Source organism: Lepus europaeus, chromosome 7 (assembly GCF_033115175.1).
Source record: "Lepus europaeus isolate LE1 chromosome 7, mLepTim1.pri, whole genome shotgun sequence".
NCBI lineage: Eukaryota > Metazoa > Chordata > Mammalia > Lagomorpha > Leporidae > Lepus > Lepus europaeus.
The window spans coordinates 89,043,392-89,064,883 of NC_084833.1; the positions used below are offsets into that span (position 1 = coordinate 89,043,392).

Sequence of the window (21,492 nt, forward strand, 5' to 3'; positions counted from 1 at the left end):
AACAATGCCAGTTACAATCTTAATAATTTCAATTATAATCTTGACATAATCCAGCTATTGGCTTAAATCATATGTAGCACATGGATAAATCACATTTTTATCATTAATCCAGGTGCAGCCTATCCATTTCTAAGTTAACTTATACATATATATATATTAAACCTCAGAAAGGTTTACTTTTTAAAAAGTACTTTATTGAGGCCAGTGATGTGGCATAGTGGGTAAAGCCGCCGCCTTCAGTGCCAGCATCCCATATGGCTGCCAGTTCGAGTCCTGGCTGCTCCACTTCTGATCCAGCTCTCTGCTATGGCATGGGAAAGCAGAAGATGGCTCATGTCCTTGGGCCTCTGCAGCCAGTGGAAGTCTGGAAGAAGCTCCTGGCTCCTGGCTTAGGATCGGCCCAGCTCTGGTGGTTGTAGCCATTTGGGGAGTGAATCAGTGGATGCAAGATCAATCAATCAACATCTCTCTCTGTCTCTCTCTCTGTCTCTCTCTCTCTCTCTTTGTGTCTCTCTGCATCTCTGTAACTATGCCTTTCAAGTAAACAAATTAATCTTTAAAAAAGTACTGTCTTTCTTTATTGTGAAAACAATCCTGTTGTTGTTATATTGCACAGTAGGGTAATAATAGTTAGCAATAACACACTTCACTTTTCTAAATAGCTAGAAGAAAGACTTCTGAATGTTCATACTACAAAGAAACCTTGAATATATGAAGCAATGGATCCTAATTATCCTAATTTGTGCATTAAAGTATACACATGTATCGAAACACTACATTCTACCCCATAAATATTAACAATTATTGTTTATCAATAAATAAAAAAAGAAGATGGCTCAAGTCCTTGGACCCCTGCACCCACGTGGGAGACCTGGAAGACGTTCCTGTCTCCCAGCTTTGTATCACTGCAGCTCTGGTTGTTGCAGTCATTTGCGAGTGAACCAGCGAATGAAAGACCGACCTACCTCTCTCTCTCTCTCTCTCTTTCTGTACCTCTCCTTCTATGTGTAACTTTTTCAAATAAATAAATAAATCTTTAAAAAAAAAAAAAGAAGAAGTTTTTTCCCCTTCCTGGAAGCACAAAAATTCCACTTCAGTTCTTCTGGTCTATGAAATGCTGTATGAATACCTAGCAGTAATTAACAGCCTTTCATGCAAGTAGATAATATATGGGAGTGAATTTACTGTTTATGAGTATATCAATATCATTTAAAAACTATACACTGGAAAAGAAAGGCAACACTGAAGTGTAAAATTGCTAATGCAGGCTCATAGCCTGGAAAGTGATTTCTTTTAATAGTTTTCTTCATTTAACAGTTCTTCATTTGAAAATGTTCCAATTTCACTGCAGATTTTGTGGTTTGGTGCAGTGAAGAGGAAATTTATTCTTTTGGCACATTTATTCTTCTAATAGTTACAGAATTTCACTGGAAACCTATATATTTTTACAGTGTGCAAAGAGTCTTAACAGTTTCTTTAAAAAATATTTATTCATTTAGGTAGGGTTTGACTCCTTACAATTGTTGCTCAGATTTTTTTAAACTGGTTTCTTTGGGAGTTTCTGGTAACACCATTATGCTAGCATTGACCTGGGGGATCTACAAGCAACAGAGAAGAGCCACATGGTTAATAAACAGGCAGCAATTTGACAAAAAAATTTATTTAACTATTAGATGTCCTTAATTATAGTGTTAATTATTCTTCAGATGTTGCAATCATGGAGTATGTGCAAGAGGATTGGTTTGGGCATATAGTATGTGGTTATGAAAAAAATATCCAATTTTCCCATACATTTGTAAATAAGGCATCTATTACAAATATTTTGTTTCTATATTTAATGTAACCATTCTAACTTCAAATGAGGAAGTTTATGATGTGTTCTCGTTGTAAGGAAATTATAAATCTATTTATTCTTTCCACTATTGACCCATTTCTATTTACAGTTCCAAAAACAGCACCCACCAATGTAAGTGGAAGAAGTGGTCGAAGGCATGAGTTAGTGATTGCCTGGGAGGTAAGAAAGTCACTACTCAGATGTCAGAATTGGTTAATTCTCCAAACACTATGCTTATGTCCCTGGTACAGATATGTCAAGTTAATTGTTATTGAACAATCTGCATTACTCAGATGAGTACTGCCAAAATCAATCTTTCTCATTTTCATACCACACCCAGATGACTTTTCTCCAAGTCTCCAAGACACAGTTTGAGTGCCTTCTTTGAATGGGGATTTTGATACACAATTTTTGTTCTTCCATCTACCTGGTTAAATGACCTCTAAAGTATCTTTGGTCAAGGGAAAAAGTTGGGGTAGAGATGATATGAAGAGTACTTTTTTTCCATGAAGTTATTTTCCTTTTCTGTTAAATAATCGTTAGCAAATACAACTGTGTAACTCATACACTATGCCTTAAAATCTTCAAAAATGGAAATATCTGTTAAAGAAAATAAATACCTTGGAATCTCTAAGAACAATAGTAAACTATACAGAAATATTATCCCATTAGAAATCTTCTATAAGCACATCAACTGTCCTGTTCTTCTGTCCATTACTTTTTTTTTTTTTAATAAAAACTGCTGTCTTGGCTTTCATTTCTCCAGAAGTGTTAATTTACCAATAACTGTCCTTGTATGAGATCCAATCTCACTAAATAAAATTGTCTTTCCCTTTAAGATTTGGTATAGTAGGCTTTGCCTTTTTCCACTCACTAAACTGTTTTCATTAAATCAAAATTCAAAAGGGGAAAGAAAACACAACTACTTAGCAATTATTTATTATCTACTATATGTCAAGCTCTGTGCTAATCATTAGCTGTTAACTTTGCTCTGCTAAGTAGTCAATCATAATTACTCCTCTCTCTATTTGTAGTTGAAATCCATGTAACAAATTTAAATGTAAATCATATACCCCAAGAAGTTTCTTGAACAAATGCTATAGTCCAGTGCTTTCAAGTTAGTGAAGCACAAAAAGCCATTGGAAAGAGCACGAGAAGAAAGGCATTCCTTTAATACCGCCTAGATTTGCTGGGCAAAGTGCTCTGTAGAGCATTTGCAATGACAAGATATCCCCAACCTCCAGACGACCGTAAGACTTTTTCCCCAATATGTTGAATTCTAGTGTAGAATGCAAGGATCTTCGTTTCATATGCATGCCTAATTGGAGCAAATTTGTTTCAGTTCAAGAGTTTGCAGTACTCTTGAGAGGTTTCTTACATGCCAACTGATAGAATTTAATTTTTCAGCCCTTCCCTTTTTAATGTTTTAAATTTCCAAAAGCTGCCAAGTGATTGTATTAAGTTAGCTTCCAATACAGGGTAAAGATTCTCTTTTTCTGTAGCTACCAACAACAAAAGTTGAAGATTTGGTTAAAGTGTTTGTCTTATGCAGTCATTTGGCTGATAATTAGTTGTATTTTTTTTCTCTAGCCAGTATCTGAAGAGTTTCAAAATGGGGAAGGTTTTGGCTACATTGTGGCTTTCCGACCCAATGGAACACGTGGCTGGAAGGAGAAAATGGTGACATCCTCCGAAGCCTCCAAATTCATTTATCGAGATGAGAGTGTCCCTCCTCTTACTCCCTTTGAAGTGAAGGTTGGCGTGTACAACAATAAGGGAGATGGGCCTTTTAGCCAAATTGTGGTCATCTGTTCAGCTGAAGGAGGTCAGTTTCTTTCTCTAATGGTTTTATTCAGCATTTAATATTTTGCTATTTGAATTTGCTTCTTTTATTATATGGATAATGTGACATCATTGTACACATATTAGGAAATACATACAAGCCAAGAGAAAATAAAACTCATTCATAATGCTGTTATGCTTTTCAAATATATTTTCCCAAACTTTTTCCCATCTCTTGTTGAAAAATGGCCATTCTACATACATTGCTTTATATTCTTTTCTCCTTAACATATGGAAAATATTTTTCAATGGTAATAATGTTTGTAGTTTCTATAGTGATGCTATTCCCTTGATGAATATTTAACAAATCCTTTTGTTTGAAGATACTTTTATATTTTAACAATATAAAAATAAATTTTAATTAAAGATTCAGTTTATGCAGCTAGTAAACTTTTATTTCTAACCACACTCAGCAAGCATTGTACTGATAAAGAAGTATCAGTACAAGTATCTGGTGGAAGCATTTTACATACAACATCATTAAATCCTCATGGAAATCATGTGGAATTGGCAGTATTTTCCTCATTGTGCAGAAAGAGAAATTGAAGTACAGAAAAGTTAAGGAGCTTGCTGAAGTTCACACTCCTTATATTTGAGGATTAAATCCTGATCTGTCTAACCATTAAATCCTTGCTTTTTCTATAGCATGCTGCTTTCACATGCATGACCTCATTTAATTTTCAGGATATAAATATTAGGTGGGCAGTTTACAGATGAGAAACTTGAAACCATGCATTACACGTGGTTATAGTCAATATGTGGTAAGGGTGAAGCCTAAATCCTGTTGCCTACATCCAAATCCTGAGTCCTTGCAAGTTTTCATACAAAAATGCAGTCTCCTGAATGAGAGAAGGAGTGGAAGAGCTAACCTCTCCAAAGTGAGCTTTTTCCATTCTGTCATTCTATTCAAGGGCAGAATTTCAAATGATTCTGCAAGTTAAAAAAAAAACTGCCTTACATTACCTAAACTCAAAAATTACTGAAACACTGTCCCCCCAAAGGAAGCACTCGTTTGATCTTCCAAATAAGTAAGGTCATCACAAACTGATACACTGTCCTGCCTGTGTACACACACCTATGAGCTGAACAGCTCAAAACACTTTTTAGTGATGTGAGTTTCATAGGGGAAAAGAAATAAGATCATTTTGGCCGGCGCCGTGGCTCAACAGGCTAATCCTCCGCCTTGCGGCGCCGGCACACCGGGTTCTAGTCTCGGTCGGGGCACCGATCCTGTCCCGGTTGCCCCTCTTCCAGGCCAGCTCTCTGCTGTGGCCAGGGAGTGCAGTGGAGGATGGCCCAAGTGCTTGGGCCCTGCACCCCATGGGAGACCGGGAGAAGCACCTGGCTCCTGCCATCGGAACAGCGCGGTGCGCCGGCCGCAGCGCGCTACCGCGGCGGCCATTGGAGGGTGAACCAACGGCAAAGGGAAGACCTTTCTCTCTGTCTCTCTCTCTCACTGTCCACTCTGCCTGTCAAAAAAAAAAAAATAAAAAAATTTAAAAAAAAGAAAGAAATAAGATCATTTTAATACTAAACAAAAAAGATAATATTTGACTTAAATACAATGTTTTTATTTTTAAATCAAACATTTTTAAAATATAAAATACATATTTTTAGAATATACAATCAATTTTTAAAGTGAAAGCAAAAATTTACACTTATCTAAGAAAAATCAGAAAATTGTAGAATGAATGAGAAATACTCATAGGTATTCCAATGAACTGTTTGTGCATTTACTATTTTAGTTTTCTGATGTGTTTTCAGATATGGCTAGTATACCACATTATTTAAACGAGGGTACAGCACAACATTAGTGGAAAATGAATTAAAATGCTACCTTATTTGGGGGCAAAGAAGATGAAATCCATGAGTAGTTTTTCTATAATAAGAATTTTCTATAAACTTTTTGAATATCCCCCATATTCATCGATTTCAAAATCTTTTGAACCAAAATAACTATCTTTTAATTCCGGTTTTCCATAAACACTATGAAGTGTCTTCATAACACATCATTTAACATTTAAAGCTCAAGATCAGGTTGGAATCTGAAACTCAAATCTACATTACAGGAAATTAAGTCAGAAAGGTACAGAGTTGTAAACAACAATAGCTAACTGACAGAGCTGAGTTACAAGTCTCTGTAACTCCAAAGTGCTTGCTTATACAATTATGTGATACAGTCTAGCCAAGAATATATACAATAATGTTTTCTATTTATTGTTCCAAAGATTCACTTTGAAGTACATGTTTTATTCAGCAAGTGCATATTCTTGTTGCTGTAAAATTATTTCAAACTAATTATCAAGCACATAGATCCAAAGGTCATACGAGATGAATTGGAGAAGTCTGTGAACATGTTTTGTATGGCAACACCAGTGCTGCTTTTAAGAAATCCAGCTTTGTAAACTTCTTGTCAACCTTTCCTTTGAAATTAAATTATAACAGCCACCATGGATTTTTTTTTTTTTTAGTATATTATTCTCTGTTTCCTGAAACTTGAAATGGCTTGCCTTTGGAGATTTCTCTTTCATGCTAGATAGAAAATATGCATATTTTATTTCAAAGGCATGAAGGTTGTTGCTGTAACATATTTCATAGTAACACTTCATTTATTTTAGTAGGCTGAAATATGAAAGACACTAGGCAAATTAAGTCCAGATAGAGTTTGCCTTTGTTCTGACAACAAAATTCAAACATATACTTGGCATTTGCTCACTAATTAAATTTACAAATTTGGAACTTTATGTAAAAATATATGAGTAAAGTGTTGATATCATCCAATTGTGTCAACCAAGGAAGGTAGGGCAAAAAAACAGGAGAGCATTTTCCCGGAGTTCACAGTGCCTGAGTTGAAATGTGGTCAACTTAACCATCTGATTGTGGTCAGTTTATTCACCTGGCTGGGACTTATTTTCCCCCATTTAAAAAAAATGAAGGTATCAAAATAGAAAGCCTCCAGAAATCCATACAAATCTAAAACTGTTATTCTGTCAATTTATTCTCTACGTTAAAATATTGTTAAACAATTAGCCAAGAATAGGTAGTAATAGATCAGCATACGCTATATCATAAAAAGGGGAAACAAACATACTTTTATAATAACATTTCAAACTGCTTTACATAAAAGGAGTAAACATTTTAAAGAGTAAACCATGTTTTAAACCTGTCATAAACTCTTAAAATAGAAGGCCTTGTAATTGTACTTCTGCCAGTGCAATCTCCCTCCTCAATGTCTGCAGTAATCATACAGATCCAGTGTGCTCTTTATCATCATATTCTTGCCCGAAGTGCAAGTGTTCTGATGGAGATCATATTCCTCCAAGTTAAAATCTGCTTTTTCATTCTTCTAGTCACACTTCTATGTCCACTTGTTCATCATCTCAAAATTTCTCCAGGTCATTAGAGGTCATAAAGAAGAAGCAGAATGAGACTGCCTTTCAGTGCATTGGCTTAGTTCCTCCACATATAAAGAACACTAACTATATACCTGGAGCACTGTGGAAAAGCCAACTTCTCACAGCTGACACCAAGCTGGGGCTGGGGGGGTGGGGAGGGAGAATATCAAGTGTAGTGGACAGATTTTATGTCATTTGGAATGAAGTACAGAACAGAAGGACTTCCAAAGTGTATCTGACAGTACTACTTTTCAAACTCAGTCCCAATGGAGGATCAATAGTGGATGAGAGTCACATCTAGAGCACACTTCTTTTTCTAATTTTTTTTCTTTTTGACAGGCAAAGTGGATAGTGAGAGAGAGAGACAGAGAGAAAGGTCTTCCTTTTTGCCTTTGGTTCACCCTCCAATGGCCGCTGCGGCCAGTGCATCTCGCCGATCCGAAGCCAGGAGCCAGGTGCTTCTCCTGGTCTCCCATGGGGTGCAGGGCCCAAGCACTTGGGCCATCCTCTACTGCCTTCCCAGGCCATAGCAGAGAGCTGGCCTGGAAGAGGGGCAACCGGGATAGAATCTGGCCCCCCGACCGGGACTAGAACCCAGTGTGCCAGCGCCGCAAGGCAGAAGATTAGCCTGTTAAGCCACGGCGCCGGCCCAGAGTACACTTCTAAGAGACTTCATGTGTATTTCCCATGCCCTTCATGCTTTTATTTTCCTCTTGAGGAAGCTTATTGGAATGTGTATGAGAATTACATCACGCTAGGTGAAACCTTGAATCGACCTGTTATTAAATGGAGTTATCACTTATAAAAACTGATACTCTGTAAACCACTTGGGATATGACCTTGACTCTCAATTCTGAAGTTGACTGTTGCTCCAACATACTATGAGAAAAGTTTCAAGTGTTTCTTCTGCCAACATCTTTGAGCCTTTGGAACCTTTCAGTGTGTCCACAATAGAAGTAACTTTTAATGAACATGTTAGTGCCAAGTAGCATCTAAAATAAGCCAGGGAGGAGAGATATTTTCCTGCCAGGGTTGCCATACATCCTGTACATTATGTATATATCCTTTCAACCAAGCAAGACTTAAAGGCATTCCTGACTCTGCTTTGACTTCAGACCTCAAGGGGATGATGTAGTCCTACCATTAGCTTCATTCTGAAAACAAGTCCAGTGTTTTTTGAAAGAATAAACAAGTTTCATCACAAGTAATTTTAAAATGAATACCAAAAAGTGCTATTTTCAAGATAAAAAAATCAAACCAGCTTTCACTTTAAATTTATAAATTACTGGAGTCAAACTGATATCTGTTTTCTGCTTAGTTTTTCCACCACATTTTGGAAAGAGGGAAAAAAATAACAGGACATTCAATTGTACCTAACAGGAACAAATAAGGAAATTTGAAAGATTTTAATTATATGTTGAAAATTTTATTTATTTTTGATGTGTTTTATCCCTTTCTAAGTTTTCTGGCTTTTACCTTGTGTGGAAAAAAGTGCACTGCTTTTATTTTTATTAAACCCCCAAAGCCCAATCTCATTTGCAAAAATTGATATCCAATTATACCCTTGCAAATGGAGCTACCACAGCTCAAATTAAAACCCCGCATTCATAAAGTGTTGTTATCCAGATCAGTTCTTTGCTGAAACCGAGCTCAGTGGGATTTATGTGAACTTGGAAATTAATAAATTGGCATATTAGTTATAAAATACAAGGAATAATTTCCTGTCTTTGCCAGATGATCTATTTGGATTAGTGCCTATAAAAGTTCAACTACAGCTGTCTTCACTGAATTTTTTAAATAATGAAACCATAACCCTTCTCCCAAGGAGTTTATTAAACTCTCCTTTGATTAATGCTGTTGCTCACCCCTCCTGGGAAGTCAGATGTATAATCAATATTACAAGCACATCCCCCCATATTACTAGGAGAACTCCAGCTGCTAGGGCACTTAATAACAAATGTATCATCTAAATTCATGAACATGGTAATGCATTAGAAATTTTTAATCTAACAGAAACTGAAATCTATCAATCAGTCTCTCCACTTCATATTCCAAGACTGGAGTGAAGGAGTTAGCCATGGCCTAATTAATATTATCATAAATATTATCCTTAAAAGGATCATTTTAAGTCTTTAAGTATACTAGATATAGCACTAGCATAATCTCAGAAATAAGTTCCTGGACTTCCTCATGTAATCCCAATGTAATAGACAGAAATAAGAATGACAGAAAGCATTCTGTGGTTCAGAGATCAGGAAAGTTTCAGATTCCTACATATGGCGTGATCTATGAGGAAGACATCAGCTGTTGTTGGAAACTGTCAAAGTCTGCCACTCAGAAATAAAGGGACTTCATAAGAGTCCTACAGGAGAGCTAAATAGGTGAGGCTGGAGATCTGGGTGTTTTCGGATAAGACCTGGAAAGTAGAGAGCCTAAGGAGGGAGCCCAACAGCAGCATTCTTGGGAAAGGTTGTATGGGGGACAAAGGGAAGAAAGAGCAATGACAAAGCATGAAGTATTACGTGGCTCTACAGACAAGCACAAAAACAGTGAAGTGGTGGCTGGGGCTTGTGTGCCTGTGTTCAAATCCTCCCTCCACTATTAACAGCAGTGTGATCTTGATCCAGTTGTCTAACCTCAATTTTCTCATCTGAGAAATGCTGATAATAATGATTGTTGGGAGGAAGAATTAATATAGGTAAGGAATGAAGGACCAGATTTGTAATGTAGCAAATCATCAATAAATGGCAGTTACTATGATGTTGAGTTCTTCCCTTAATCTATTCCACCTCTTTTATATGCTTGTTCCTAATCTTATCCAGAGGAAATTGGGCAGCAAAAGAATGAACTGTATATGTTTCCTGTAAAAGTCTCCTTTGTGCCTAAAATTCACTCTTAAAGATGAAGACTGAGCTAGCTACTTCCTTGGGGCCAATTTAAAAACAGGGAAGGGGCCAGCGCCACAGCTCATTAGGCTAATCCTCTGCCTGTGGTGCCGGCACACAGGGTTCTAAGTCCTGGTCGGGGCACCGGATTCTGTCCCAGTTGCCCCTCTTCCAGGCCAGCTCTCTGCTGTAGCCTGGGAGTGCAGTGGAGGATGGCCCAAGTGCTTGGGCCCTGCACCTGCATGGGAGACCAGGAGAAGCACCTGGCTCCTGGCTTCAGATCAGTGTGGTACACCGGCTGCAGCACGCCAGCTGCAGTGGCCCTTGGTGGTTGAAGCAACGGAAAAGGAAGACCTTTCTGTCTCTTTCACTGTCCACTCTGCCTGTAACACACACACACACACACACAGGAAAGAACATTTGAGACATGAGTCCTACTAGAAGCTCTTTCAGAGCCAGAACCAGAGTTTGGATCCGTCAACTTTTATACATGTAACTTTTCTCACCTGCAAAATGGGGGCATGGACTTATAACACAGGTCTGAACTCAAAAGCCTATAGGGGTGAGGCAAGAAATACACATAAGTATTCTCAGTATAAGACAATAGGGAGCAGCAGGGACTCTTTTAAATTGAGAATCTCATGCCTTGGTTGAGGAACCAGATGCTAGTCCTCATCTGCCAACATTTCACTCAAAATTGGTATCTTGGTTGTTTTCTTGGCTCATTTTGTTTGTTTTCAAGAAAAGCCAGAAATCACCATGTTATATGAGTGTTAGAATTTCAATGTTGACTTACATTAACATACTGTCTAGACAAAAGGTGACTGAAAACTCACTGGCCATTTATTTGTGACTTTTGATCCACAACTGCCGAGTTGTGATCGTCCATCCTTTAGGCACAATGGAATGCCCAAGCAGAACAGTTGATTCCAGTCTAAACCAGACATTCTGTGAACCAGTAAATTACCCTTGTCTGTACACAAACTTCTGGAACTATTTGCACATGTTTACTTGGCCAGAAATAGTACTTACAAAAGTTCCGGAATGAACTGAAGTCACTTTTCTATGCTGAATTTTCCAATTCACGTCAGCATGGGTCTACTTTTGATACTATTTAGATCCAGAAGGTGACACAAATTAAAATGACTTCCATTCTTCTTTGTTGCATTCATCCTCATTCAACTAGATGGGAGTCTAATGCGCAGCCCCCAAGAATGTAACTGTCAAATATCAACCTGGATCTCATCTTCACTTCAAATACTCAAAGCCTTTAAATAGAATTAAGGTGTTTGTGTGGGAAGCAGATTTCTGAATACTTCTCATTTCCTTTTCTTTCATTTTTTACTTCTTCTAACTTTCTGCTTAAGAAGTACTTAAATTTTTGTAATGCTACTGAAAGCTGACAGAGACATTATTCCTTCCTCTAGAGACAAAAAGAGATAGAAAAGTTTTCTACCCAAGTACATGCTTTGTGCTTTTGAAGTTATTTATCCCCCTGTAATCTTCTTTGACAAAGATGTAACTGCTTCAATAATATAAAAGCTGAAAAAAGGCATTTGGCACACAAATCTCTGTAATGCATTCATTCTAAGGACAGCAAATGCTACCCAACAGCAAATGATGACCAACATGTATAGTTCCCTTGGAAATATTTCATACCTTAAGTCCTAGATGGCAAGTTGTACATGTCGCAAAAACATTGGCATTTCTTTCATTTACATGAAAAATCAAGAATATTAACTTCTATTAAATAGCAATGAAAAAATATTAGTTGTAAGTCTGCTGATTAGACTTCCAGAATGAAAGGAAAGTAGCAGCTTTCCTCAGAATGCAGTTTTTAAAAATTGGGTAGATGCACAAAAAATATAGAGTTGGAAAGTGGGATGAGGAAAACCACCAAGCAAAAGAAAATGATTAAAAGATATTCAATCAATGACAGAAGGATAAAGTACAATTTATAACATGGCAGGAATTAATTTCAGCTTTTGTATAAAGATGTCAATTGGCCATAGCCCTCTGTATCAACACAGTTATAGCATGTGAACTTAACAAAGACAAATCATTGCTTGAACGCAAACATGTAGCTTTGAAAAAGTTTTCCATGGATTTCTTTTACAACACCAGAATAGATGTTCATGACATATTTCTCAATAATACACAAAAGCATTCCAAATAGATTTATGACCACCTTCCATGAGAAAAGATATGAGAAAGTGGTTATAATTCCTTCAGTGTCTGTATTAATGCCTTTAAAAATCTTATATAGAATTTTATCTTTGCCTTATGGTTACCTGAATTATAAATATTAATCTGAACTCATCAGTGGGATGGGATTAGTATTAGTCTCTATAGTCGTATGGAGTAGGACTTTTTAATAGGAATTGTATAGAACTGCTTGAACTAATGTATGGCCTTCATTCTGTAATTCCATTTAACATGTGTTTGTGACGGAATATTTACAATTCAGCCATGTCAAAGCTAGAAATATTTTGTTCTCCACATAAAGTGCAACCTCAAATAAAGTGCACCTCTTGATGGATGCCAGTCAGACATTGTATATTTGAAAAAAAAATAGTGCAAAAGGTCACTGAGCATAGAAACAAGTGAAAAGGTAGTTTTGAGCAAAAAACACTGAGACCTTCTGGGACTTTCCTTTCAGCCTGCACCTGTCTTAAAAGTCAATGCATGCCTTTTAAATACCATGATTCATAACATTCTTTATATAAGCATGAAATGTAGTTTTGTGGCTAGAACAAGAATACCTCAGAAAAGTTGGACTTTATTTATGCCTGCAAAGAGTAAAAACTAATGTGATATTTTGTGAAAATATATTTGAAGTGCCAAATATGGCACTAAATATTTTGTAAGTATTATTCATTAAACTAACCTTAAAAATCTATGAGATAAATACTCTGACTACGCACATATTGAACATAAGGGAATTAAGGCTCACAATAAGATAGAGCAACATGGTTATGAGTAAAAAAATAAATATTTATTGAAAATAGAGCTTAAGTCCCTAGTTATTCTTTTGATCATTGTGATAGGCTGGCAGGCAATTTCAGTCAGTTACCTTTCCAGATTTGTCCTCGCTAATCCAAGGATAAAGATCTTTTCTTGCCATGCTAAACCCATTAATTGTCATTGGTAAGCTATTGATGAGACGACCCAAGTATAAGAATCCAAAGATCATATTTTTATCTTGTGTTTGCCATGACTATCACAGCACTTCATCTCAAATACAAAGAAGGAAGCTGACACCTGACAGACTCAGGTGCAATGCTTTGCTAGACATAACTTAGTACAATCATGGTTTATTATTTCCATTTTCTTTTACACAGAACCCAGTGCTGCTCCCACAGATGTCAAGGCTACAAGTATGTCTATGTCAGAGATTCTTGTTGCATGGAAACATATTAAAGAGAGTCTAGGAAGACCACAGGGATTTGAGGTATGAACAGAATTACTGAAAATAAGCCTTGTTATTTCTACTGGCACTGTATCCTCCCAAAGAGATGGTTTCGTGACACTTCCACAGAATTACATTCCTTTGAAACTTTATTCTGTGTTAAAGAAAGTGAAAAGCACTGCTTACCTGAAAAGTATTTTTTTGCCCATTAGCTGGCTTATTTTCCAGTAAGATAGTTTCTTTAGCAGTGTGCAAGAATAAAAGTGATATGAAAACAGTTTTATATAAAATCAGGAGCTACACGTAAATATTTACTGGTATATAATTCATTGGTAATTTTAAAATGTTGTCTTTCACTCTAATAATTTATTTTATTTTAGCTGACACATACGAATGTCCAATATTTATGAGGCACTAAGTGATGTTTTAAGAAATGTGTACATTGTCTAATGTTCCATAAGGGTAAAGATATCTATCTCCTGAACCAGTCAACATTTCTTTATGGTGAAAATACTGAAAATCCTTGCTTCTATTTTCTTCTTTTTATAGAGAAATATACAGTATATTGTCAAAATCTACAGCCACCTTGCTGTGCAACAGAACACCAGAACTTCTTGCTCCAAATAATTTCATGTACAAAAACAAGTTATCCTCTCATATCTTCTTAGCATGTCTTACACATAGTGTTGAATTATCCAACTTTCCTTGGAATTCGATCATCTGTATCAATTTATTCAAATGACTTTTTTGACTCTTTAAATTTTGCTATTTTTAAGCGAAGGCTATGCCACTCTTATAATGGTGAGTATTTCCTAGCAATTCATTGACTTCAACGAAATTTTAGTGCCCACAAGTACTAGTGGATGGTGGGTAGTCTGAAAACTTGAATATTCTGGGGTAACAAGATCCCTGCTTCTCATTCAGCTCCTGTTCTCATTCTTGTCTTGCTAGGCCAATCAGGGAAAGTAACTGGGAGAATAATTTCTATAAGACAAAAAAGAATTGCTATTTGACCCAAGATCTTTGCTTTATTTTAAAGTTTTACTTCTTATCTTTCCTCTATTTCAACTCCCATTAAGAGAAAAAGATCTTGTTTTTTGACAATAATAAGATTGTACATGTACATGATTTCCTGGTTTAAAATATATATTTTAATCTATTTAGTCTTCTTCAACAATGTCTGTTAACTATTTGGCATATGTTAGATAAGATTGCTGTAATAAAGCATTTCTACAGTCTTTCTCCAATTTACAGCAAGCACCATTTATAAGAAACCATTAGCTACTTATACACCAACATGGGCTTATTTCCACAACCTTGCTTCAATGCATTATTTGCAGTGATAATTCAGTAGGTTTCTTTTTATCATTTCATGTTTGTTTAATATCTCTGTTTCTCCACATCCACACTGCAGTGACCATGTCTATTCATCACTGAATTTCAACAACTGATGGTATATGGCTGGTGATGTCTGTGTTGAATGAATGCATGTCTACACTTCACTGTCAATCTCCTTTAAGACAACTGGCCATGTCATTGTGGAGGCCTATGCAGCTCCCCTCCACCCCATGCGGGTGGCAGGGACCCAAGTATTTGGGCCATCTTTCTCTGCTTTCCCATGCATATTAGCAGGGACCTGGATCAGAAGTGGAGTAGCCAGGATTTGAACCAGAGCTTATATGGGATGCTGACATGGCAGGCAGTGGCTTAACCTGCTGTCTCACAACACTGGTCCCAGATCTGCCACATTTTACAAATCTTAGTATAGTCGTTGGAGAACAGACTATCAGGGAGAATTGTGAGCAATCAATTGTTCCAACCCAGTGCCATTGAGCCTGCTTTTTACTGGAGCAGAGACAATGCAGTTGAGAAGAGGTGCACCTTCTGAGATATATTTGAAGGGAGGTATGACAGGATTTCATAATGAATTGGAAATGGGTTATGAAGAAGAAAATTAAAAGTAATTCCAGTGATTTTGGGGCCAAGAAACAAGATGACAGTGCCATTCACAAATCAGAGAAACACAGGAAGATGAGTAGGTTTTAGAGTGAAAAATCAAGGATTCTTGCTTATAAGCCTTCTGTAGTTCTAAAAGGATTTGTCATGATGATCTTAAGAACATATAGAAATAAGAGATGAAGGGAGGAATATCATATTTTTAGAATTATATCTATGAACCATATTGAATCTGTTCCTTTGTATTAATATCACACGGACATGAAAAAAAAATGGCAAAAAAAAAAAAAAACCACCAAAAAAGATGCCCTTAAGAGAATATTGGGGGATGGAGCTATCAGTCAAAATCATCGGTATGTAAGAGTTTTATGCATTTACTGGCTGAGATCACTGATTATTGATAAAGAAGATGCCTGAGAATGGTGCTCTGTGGTGCTTCATCATCAGGAGCTCCAGAGAGGAGGGCTGGCCAAAGAAACTCAAGACAGATACAGTGAAGAAATCTAGATGCCAGGAGAATTTCAGGATGGAGAGAATGTTCTACATAGTGAAATGCTGCTGAGAAAACAGAAAGCTGGGGCTTGAGATTGCCAAATGAATACAGCCACGTAAGATTGTATGACCTTGATGGGAGAGGTTTGATGGAAAGCTGCTGATCAGTGTTTGACTGAAGGTCAAGGTCAAGACCGCTCAAGGGTGAAACGTGAGAGTATAACAGCATTTGTTTTCCTCAACATTTTTCATTCAAAGCAACAACTTGCGACAAGCAAAAATGGAATGTCCCTAAGAATAGGAAGTTAAAGGGAAAAAGTTAAATTCTGAAATAATTATCCCAATGACTTTTTTTTTTACATAAAATCAATCAATATAAATTCAGTAAATTGATTTTATACATAGAAACAGGGTAGATTCCATGGGCACAGTGACATCTATACTGTTTTATAGTGCATTGGAGTTACAGGCTTTAAAATGTAGCATCTTGAGGCTGGAGTTGTGACATAGTGGGTAAAGCTGCTGCCTGCAGAACTGGCATACTACAGGGATACTAGTTGGAGTCCCAGCTGCTCCACTTTGATCCAGCTCCCTGCTGGTGCACCTGGGAAATCAGTGGAGAATGGCCCAGGTGCTTGGGCTCCTGTACCTATGTGGGAGACCTGGGGAGAAGTTCCTGGCTCCTGGCTTCAGATCAACCCAGCTATGGCCCTTGAGGCCATTTGGAGAGTGAGCCAGTGGATGGAAGATCTCACACTCTCTCTGTGTGTCTCTCTCTGTGTCTCTGTCTCTGTCTCTCTTTCTCTATCTTTCAAATAAATAATATTTAAAAAAATCAAAACAAAATGAAGCATCTTGTGAGAAAAACTAACATCTGGTTAATTGATAAATGTTTTGTACAACCTAAAAATAGTAAAATAGTATGAAATTCATTGGCCAAATATGATATTAGCTGTTATTTCCTGTGAAATACACTTACCAAAGACTATTTTTGATTTGTACAGCCTCATAACTAGGTGGTTGCATGTAGATTTCAGACTAAATGTGATATAAATAAAATCTGCCAGCATCTCGCCTATTCTTTCTTCTCTGCAATCTTCATCCCCTTAAAAAAAGCTTGAGCTTTGCCCCCTCATCTCACCCTGGAACTCAGTGAACCCACATTTTCCCCACCTCTTTTTCCCTACTGAAAATGTCAGTTAGTGAAATATCTACTGCTAAAATGCAATAATTCCCTAAAGCTTAAAATTTTAGATTGTTTCAATCTCACTCTTCTACCCTACCTGTACTATCATGTGTCTACCTACCTAGCATCTATCTCTGTCTACACACACACGCACACACATACACACACACACACCAGCTACATTTACTAATGATAGTAGTAAATTATTAGGATTCTGAGCATGGTGACAGAAAAAAAAGCTATTTGAATCAAGGGAATTTGTCACTAACACCAATGAGATTGGTTTGAAACGCCATGTATTTATATCATTGTAAGTTACTTTTCTTGCCACGATTTCAATTTTGCCTGCAAAATCTGAAGGAGCAAGTTATTAGTAAGGTACTTTGTATCCTTTTGAAAATAAAGAAAGTAGTGCTTTTGGCAGCCCCTCTTATATTTACTGAACTGGGATGTGTGACTAAGATATACGAGATTCTTCTCTTATGAATATTACATCCTAATGGGGAAGATAAATTTTACAAAACAAGAACATAAATGAATAAGATAAACTCAGATAACAATACAAGCAGAATTTCAAAAGTAGAACAGACTTGGTCCTGTGAGGAACAGAAAGAAGCATAGTGAACATTGGAATGAAAAGCAAAGAAGCAAAGACAAGGTTGTGTATGGATAGTGGTATACCAATTGTTGAAAGACTTTGTACTTTATTTCAATAGCAGGAAGTCACTGGGACAATTTAAGGAGGAGAGAGACAATGCCTTATTTATATTTAATAAAAAATCATTTTGGTTGTTCTTAAGAATGAAAGCAGTAGTGGGTGGGGAGGTCAGGGGTCAAAGTCAGCTTAGTTGAATAATCCAAGCAAGAAATGATGGTGACTCTGAACCACAGCCACAGAGCTGGAGAAAAGTGGTTATGCTTTAAAAGTGATGCTATCCGGATTTGTTGCTTGCTCCTATGTGGAAGAAAGAGAAATGATCATTATTGCATCATGGGATTGGTCAACCGGGTAACTGGGCCTTTTGGCAAAAAAATTGGGGGAAATTGAACAAGGAACAGATTTAAAGCTTTGAAATCAAGAGTTCATTTTTGACCAAATTCAATTTGAGCTGCCTATTTGGGATCTAAGACTGTAAGTCAGGTAGCAGTAGGACATGTGAGTTTGTAGTCTAATCGAGAGATTACAACTAAGTAGAGAGAAATGGCATTTAAAGCCATATTTAGTGATAGTAACCTAAGGACAAAATTGCAAGAGGAGAGGACAGAGGAAGAGAGAAGGGGAAGTGCTGTGTCCTAGCACACTCAGCATTTAATAGTTTAGCTGAAGAGCAGAATCTGCAAGGAGAAATCGATTTGTAAAAGGAAAACCAAGTATGAGTAAAAAAACTGAAACAGCTAACTGAAAAGACAGACATGGTCAACTGAGCTTATTGCTGCTAAGATATTGTAATGCCCAGTTCAGTTGTCCCCAAAGACCACCAGGAGCTGATACCATTGTAAAACACACGAGAGTTTTATTGCAGGTCCGGGCCTGGACTCTCAATCAACACCGATGCAGCGGGTCTGAATTGAGAGCCCCAACCCTTCAGTTAACAGGGTTTCTATGGGTTTTTTAGAGATATTCTATTCATCATTATACCATTTAGCAAATCATCTCATCCTGCGGGAAAATTCAAAGGACATCTCCTAGAATTGCTTAGTGCATCCAGTGGCAGGAACGGACCTACTAAAGGTGGTTGGATGGCTTTGGGGTTGATGCCTTTTGAATTGATTGGCCGAAGCTAAGGGTCCGAGCTGCTGGGGTGTACGTGCTGAACTTCAGGGTCTCGGGTAGCTATCAATCACCTTATCTAGCCTGAGAAGACACGAGGAACTCTAGGTATTTCTGTTATCTGTTAATCGGCTGTTGCTAGGAAGTTTATTGTAAGGGGAGTTTATTTATTTACTTTTAGGAGCTTCTGGCTTAGGGTTCAGGGCCTGGTCAGGCCCAAGTTACAAAATGGAGGCCTAATTTAAAATAGTTACACCTTGATCCAGGCTCAGGTTTCACATTCCCCCCTTCTACTGGTAACTATGGGGACCAATCATGGTCCCCTTCTGCCCACTTTAATGGCCTGCTCGTCTAGGGGCTAGTATTGAGATTGCAGGACCATCAACTGTACAGTGCTGACCCTTGTCTTCTAGTCAGGGTCTATAACAAAGGACAGAAAGATGCTGTCTAAGCCAAATAGAAACTGACAGAAGGGGCTTTAAGGCCTTGGCAGCTATGAGGCCCAGACCTATTTATCTTTTTACATGGGGTACATCCCAAGAGAGGTGCAAACCTCCTTGGGAAGGCACCCTGTTAACTTTCATTGCTTAGCTGGCCTGGGAGGGAGCTGGCCAGGTAAAGGCAGGTGGCATCTCTAACAGGAAATGTTACAGTTCTGCCTGCAGTGTTGACCCTACTTGGCCATTTTCTCAGTTGCAGTGGTCACTTTGGAAGCTGGGCTGAGTGAAGGGCTTTTCAGCTTAGAGCCAATAAGATCTGTGGCTCTGACCTGGGCATCCTTCGACTCCAGGGCAGGTCCATTTCCAGTGATCCAACTCTTGGTTGGCAGAGCTGCCAGGGCTCTTCACAAGCTGACTTCTGCTGAAGCCCAGGCTTACCACATTGAAAGCCACTGCAGTGGACTGGCCTGTTGGGTCTCCTTGAGGGCAGATCACTGTACAGATCAGGCATTAACAGGCCTGCCACCCATTGCTTCTGATGTCTAGCTTTCTTTTCCTCCTGGTTTTTGTTAAAGCAGACCAGAGGATGCAAGTCAAGGGGGTGCTCAAGTCCCATCTCTAATCCCTGTAGCCTAAACTAGAAGTTTACAGTCACAGGCACATTTTGATAGTTTTTATTTTGATGTAGACAATGCCCATGAGGAAAGTTATGTCCTCACTTTAAACTCTGGAACACATAATGTGGTGTGTTAATGAATGGTAACACCTCTATGCATTCTCCTTAATAAATAAGCAAACTGGAAACAACTGGCTCTGAAATCTTTGCATTTGCTCCTCTGCTAATGGAGAGAGGCTACTCTTGAGCAAGGGTTATTTACAGAGAAAGTGGATGTCCTCCCTGGCAGTGAAACCCTAAAAGCTGTTATTCCTCACCTGACCTCCCCACGCAAGTCCCCATCCTTGGAGCCTCCCTCCCCAGTTCTGATTCCGACTGAAGATGCTCCTGAATTTGGTTGCAGCCATACTCTGATTGTGACCCTGGGTAAGCAGTCAAATTTTATCTCATATGTCCTTGATTACTTTCTGTGTGTTTCATCTGAATATCATTTATTATTTATTCAATTAATTATTGAGTGTCTGCTACATTTTGTTACAGTGTTTAGGCTAAAAAAATTAAGTAAAATGACAGATTCTCTGCCCTTATGAATTTCACCATCTATCAAAGAAGATTCTGTTTCTATTCCCTTGAGTTTTGGGTTTTCATTTCCTTTACTTAGTGGAGGGTTAAGCTTATGATTATAAAATAAACTGAAAGTAGGTCATTGTAAAAATTAAAACAAAGAATAAGAAAGGAAGGAGGAGAGAGGGTGGGAACATGGGTGGGAAATACTGCTATGCTCCTAAATCTGTACATATGAAATTTGTGAAATTTGTTCAAATAACTTATATAAATAAAAAATTAGAAAACCACAAAATTACTCCAGACTTTCACAGTTTTGTCCATTTTTAAAATTATGTCTAAATTTAAAGAAAACATTCCACAGAAACAGTTGCAAGGAGATGATACTTCCTTCACTCCCCCTATCCTGACCCCTCCCTTCTTCCCCTCTCTTCATCAGTTTTTGCAAAGACGTAATTTTAATCCACTCTTTATTTACAGGTTTAATTCACCACCAATCATAACAGTCAACAAGTAAAAAGCAGGAAGACCACAGTTACACAGGAGCATAAACAAGGGCTAAAAGTGACAATCATGACCTATTGTCCATTTCACTCCTACATAATTTTTATATTCTGTATTAACTGCCACCTGGAAACCATTATGCTTGGTGAAATAAGCCAGTCTCAGAAAGAGAAATAGCATGTTTCTCTGCTAGGTTTTTCATTTCTTAGTTCTAAACTGACCTGGTATCTAACTCCTAGCAGCTCTTTTTGCTGATGACTTGGATTTCATATTCTTTCTCCTAGTGCAGCCCTATAGGGCAGCAGTAAGGATCTCAGCTGAAGGCTTCCCCTAATATCATCTGTCAATAACATACCTAAATAGGACATTTTTTCCTTTTGCTATAAAGTTTCCATTACATCTTAATTAGCTTAAGAAATAAAGATCTAAGTATTTTACCTTAAACCTAGTTTCATCTGCAACTGACTCAATACTTCCTAATAACATTAATTCAAATTGAAGAGTGACTGATTATTGATAGTAAATTGATTAAATGCTCTAATAAAATACTCATAGCAACTAAGATGATAAGAACAGCTGTGCGAAAGGACAGAGTCAG

The 21,492-nt window shown here is 37.6% G+C and overlaps 1 protein-coding gene across 1 annotated transcript in view; it reads left to right on the plus strand.

Moving 5' to 3' along the window:
• CNTN5 (contactin 5) overlaps nucleotides 1-21,492 on the plus strand; it is a 549,774-nt gene that overhangs the window by 497,884 nt on the left and 30,398 nt on the right. The window contains exons 18-20 of the mRNA XM_062197592.1: nucleotides 1,944-2,014; nucleotides 3,425-3,659; nucleotides 13,298-13,407. Of these exons, the coding sequence (XP_062053576.1) occupies nucleotides 1,944-2,014; nucleotides 3,425-3,659; nucleotides 13,298-13,407 (416 nt within the window). The remainder of the gene's footprint in view (nucleotides 1-1,943; nucleotides 2,015-3,424; nucleotides 3,660-13,297; nucleotides 13,408-21,492) is intronic.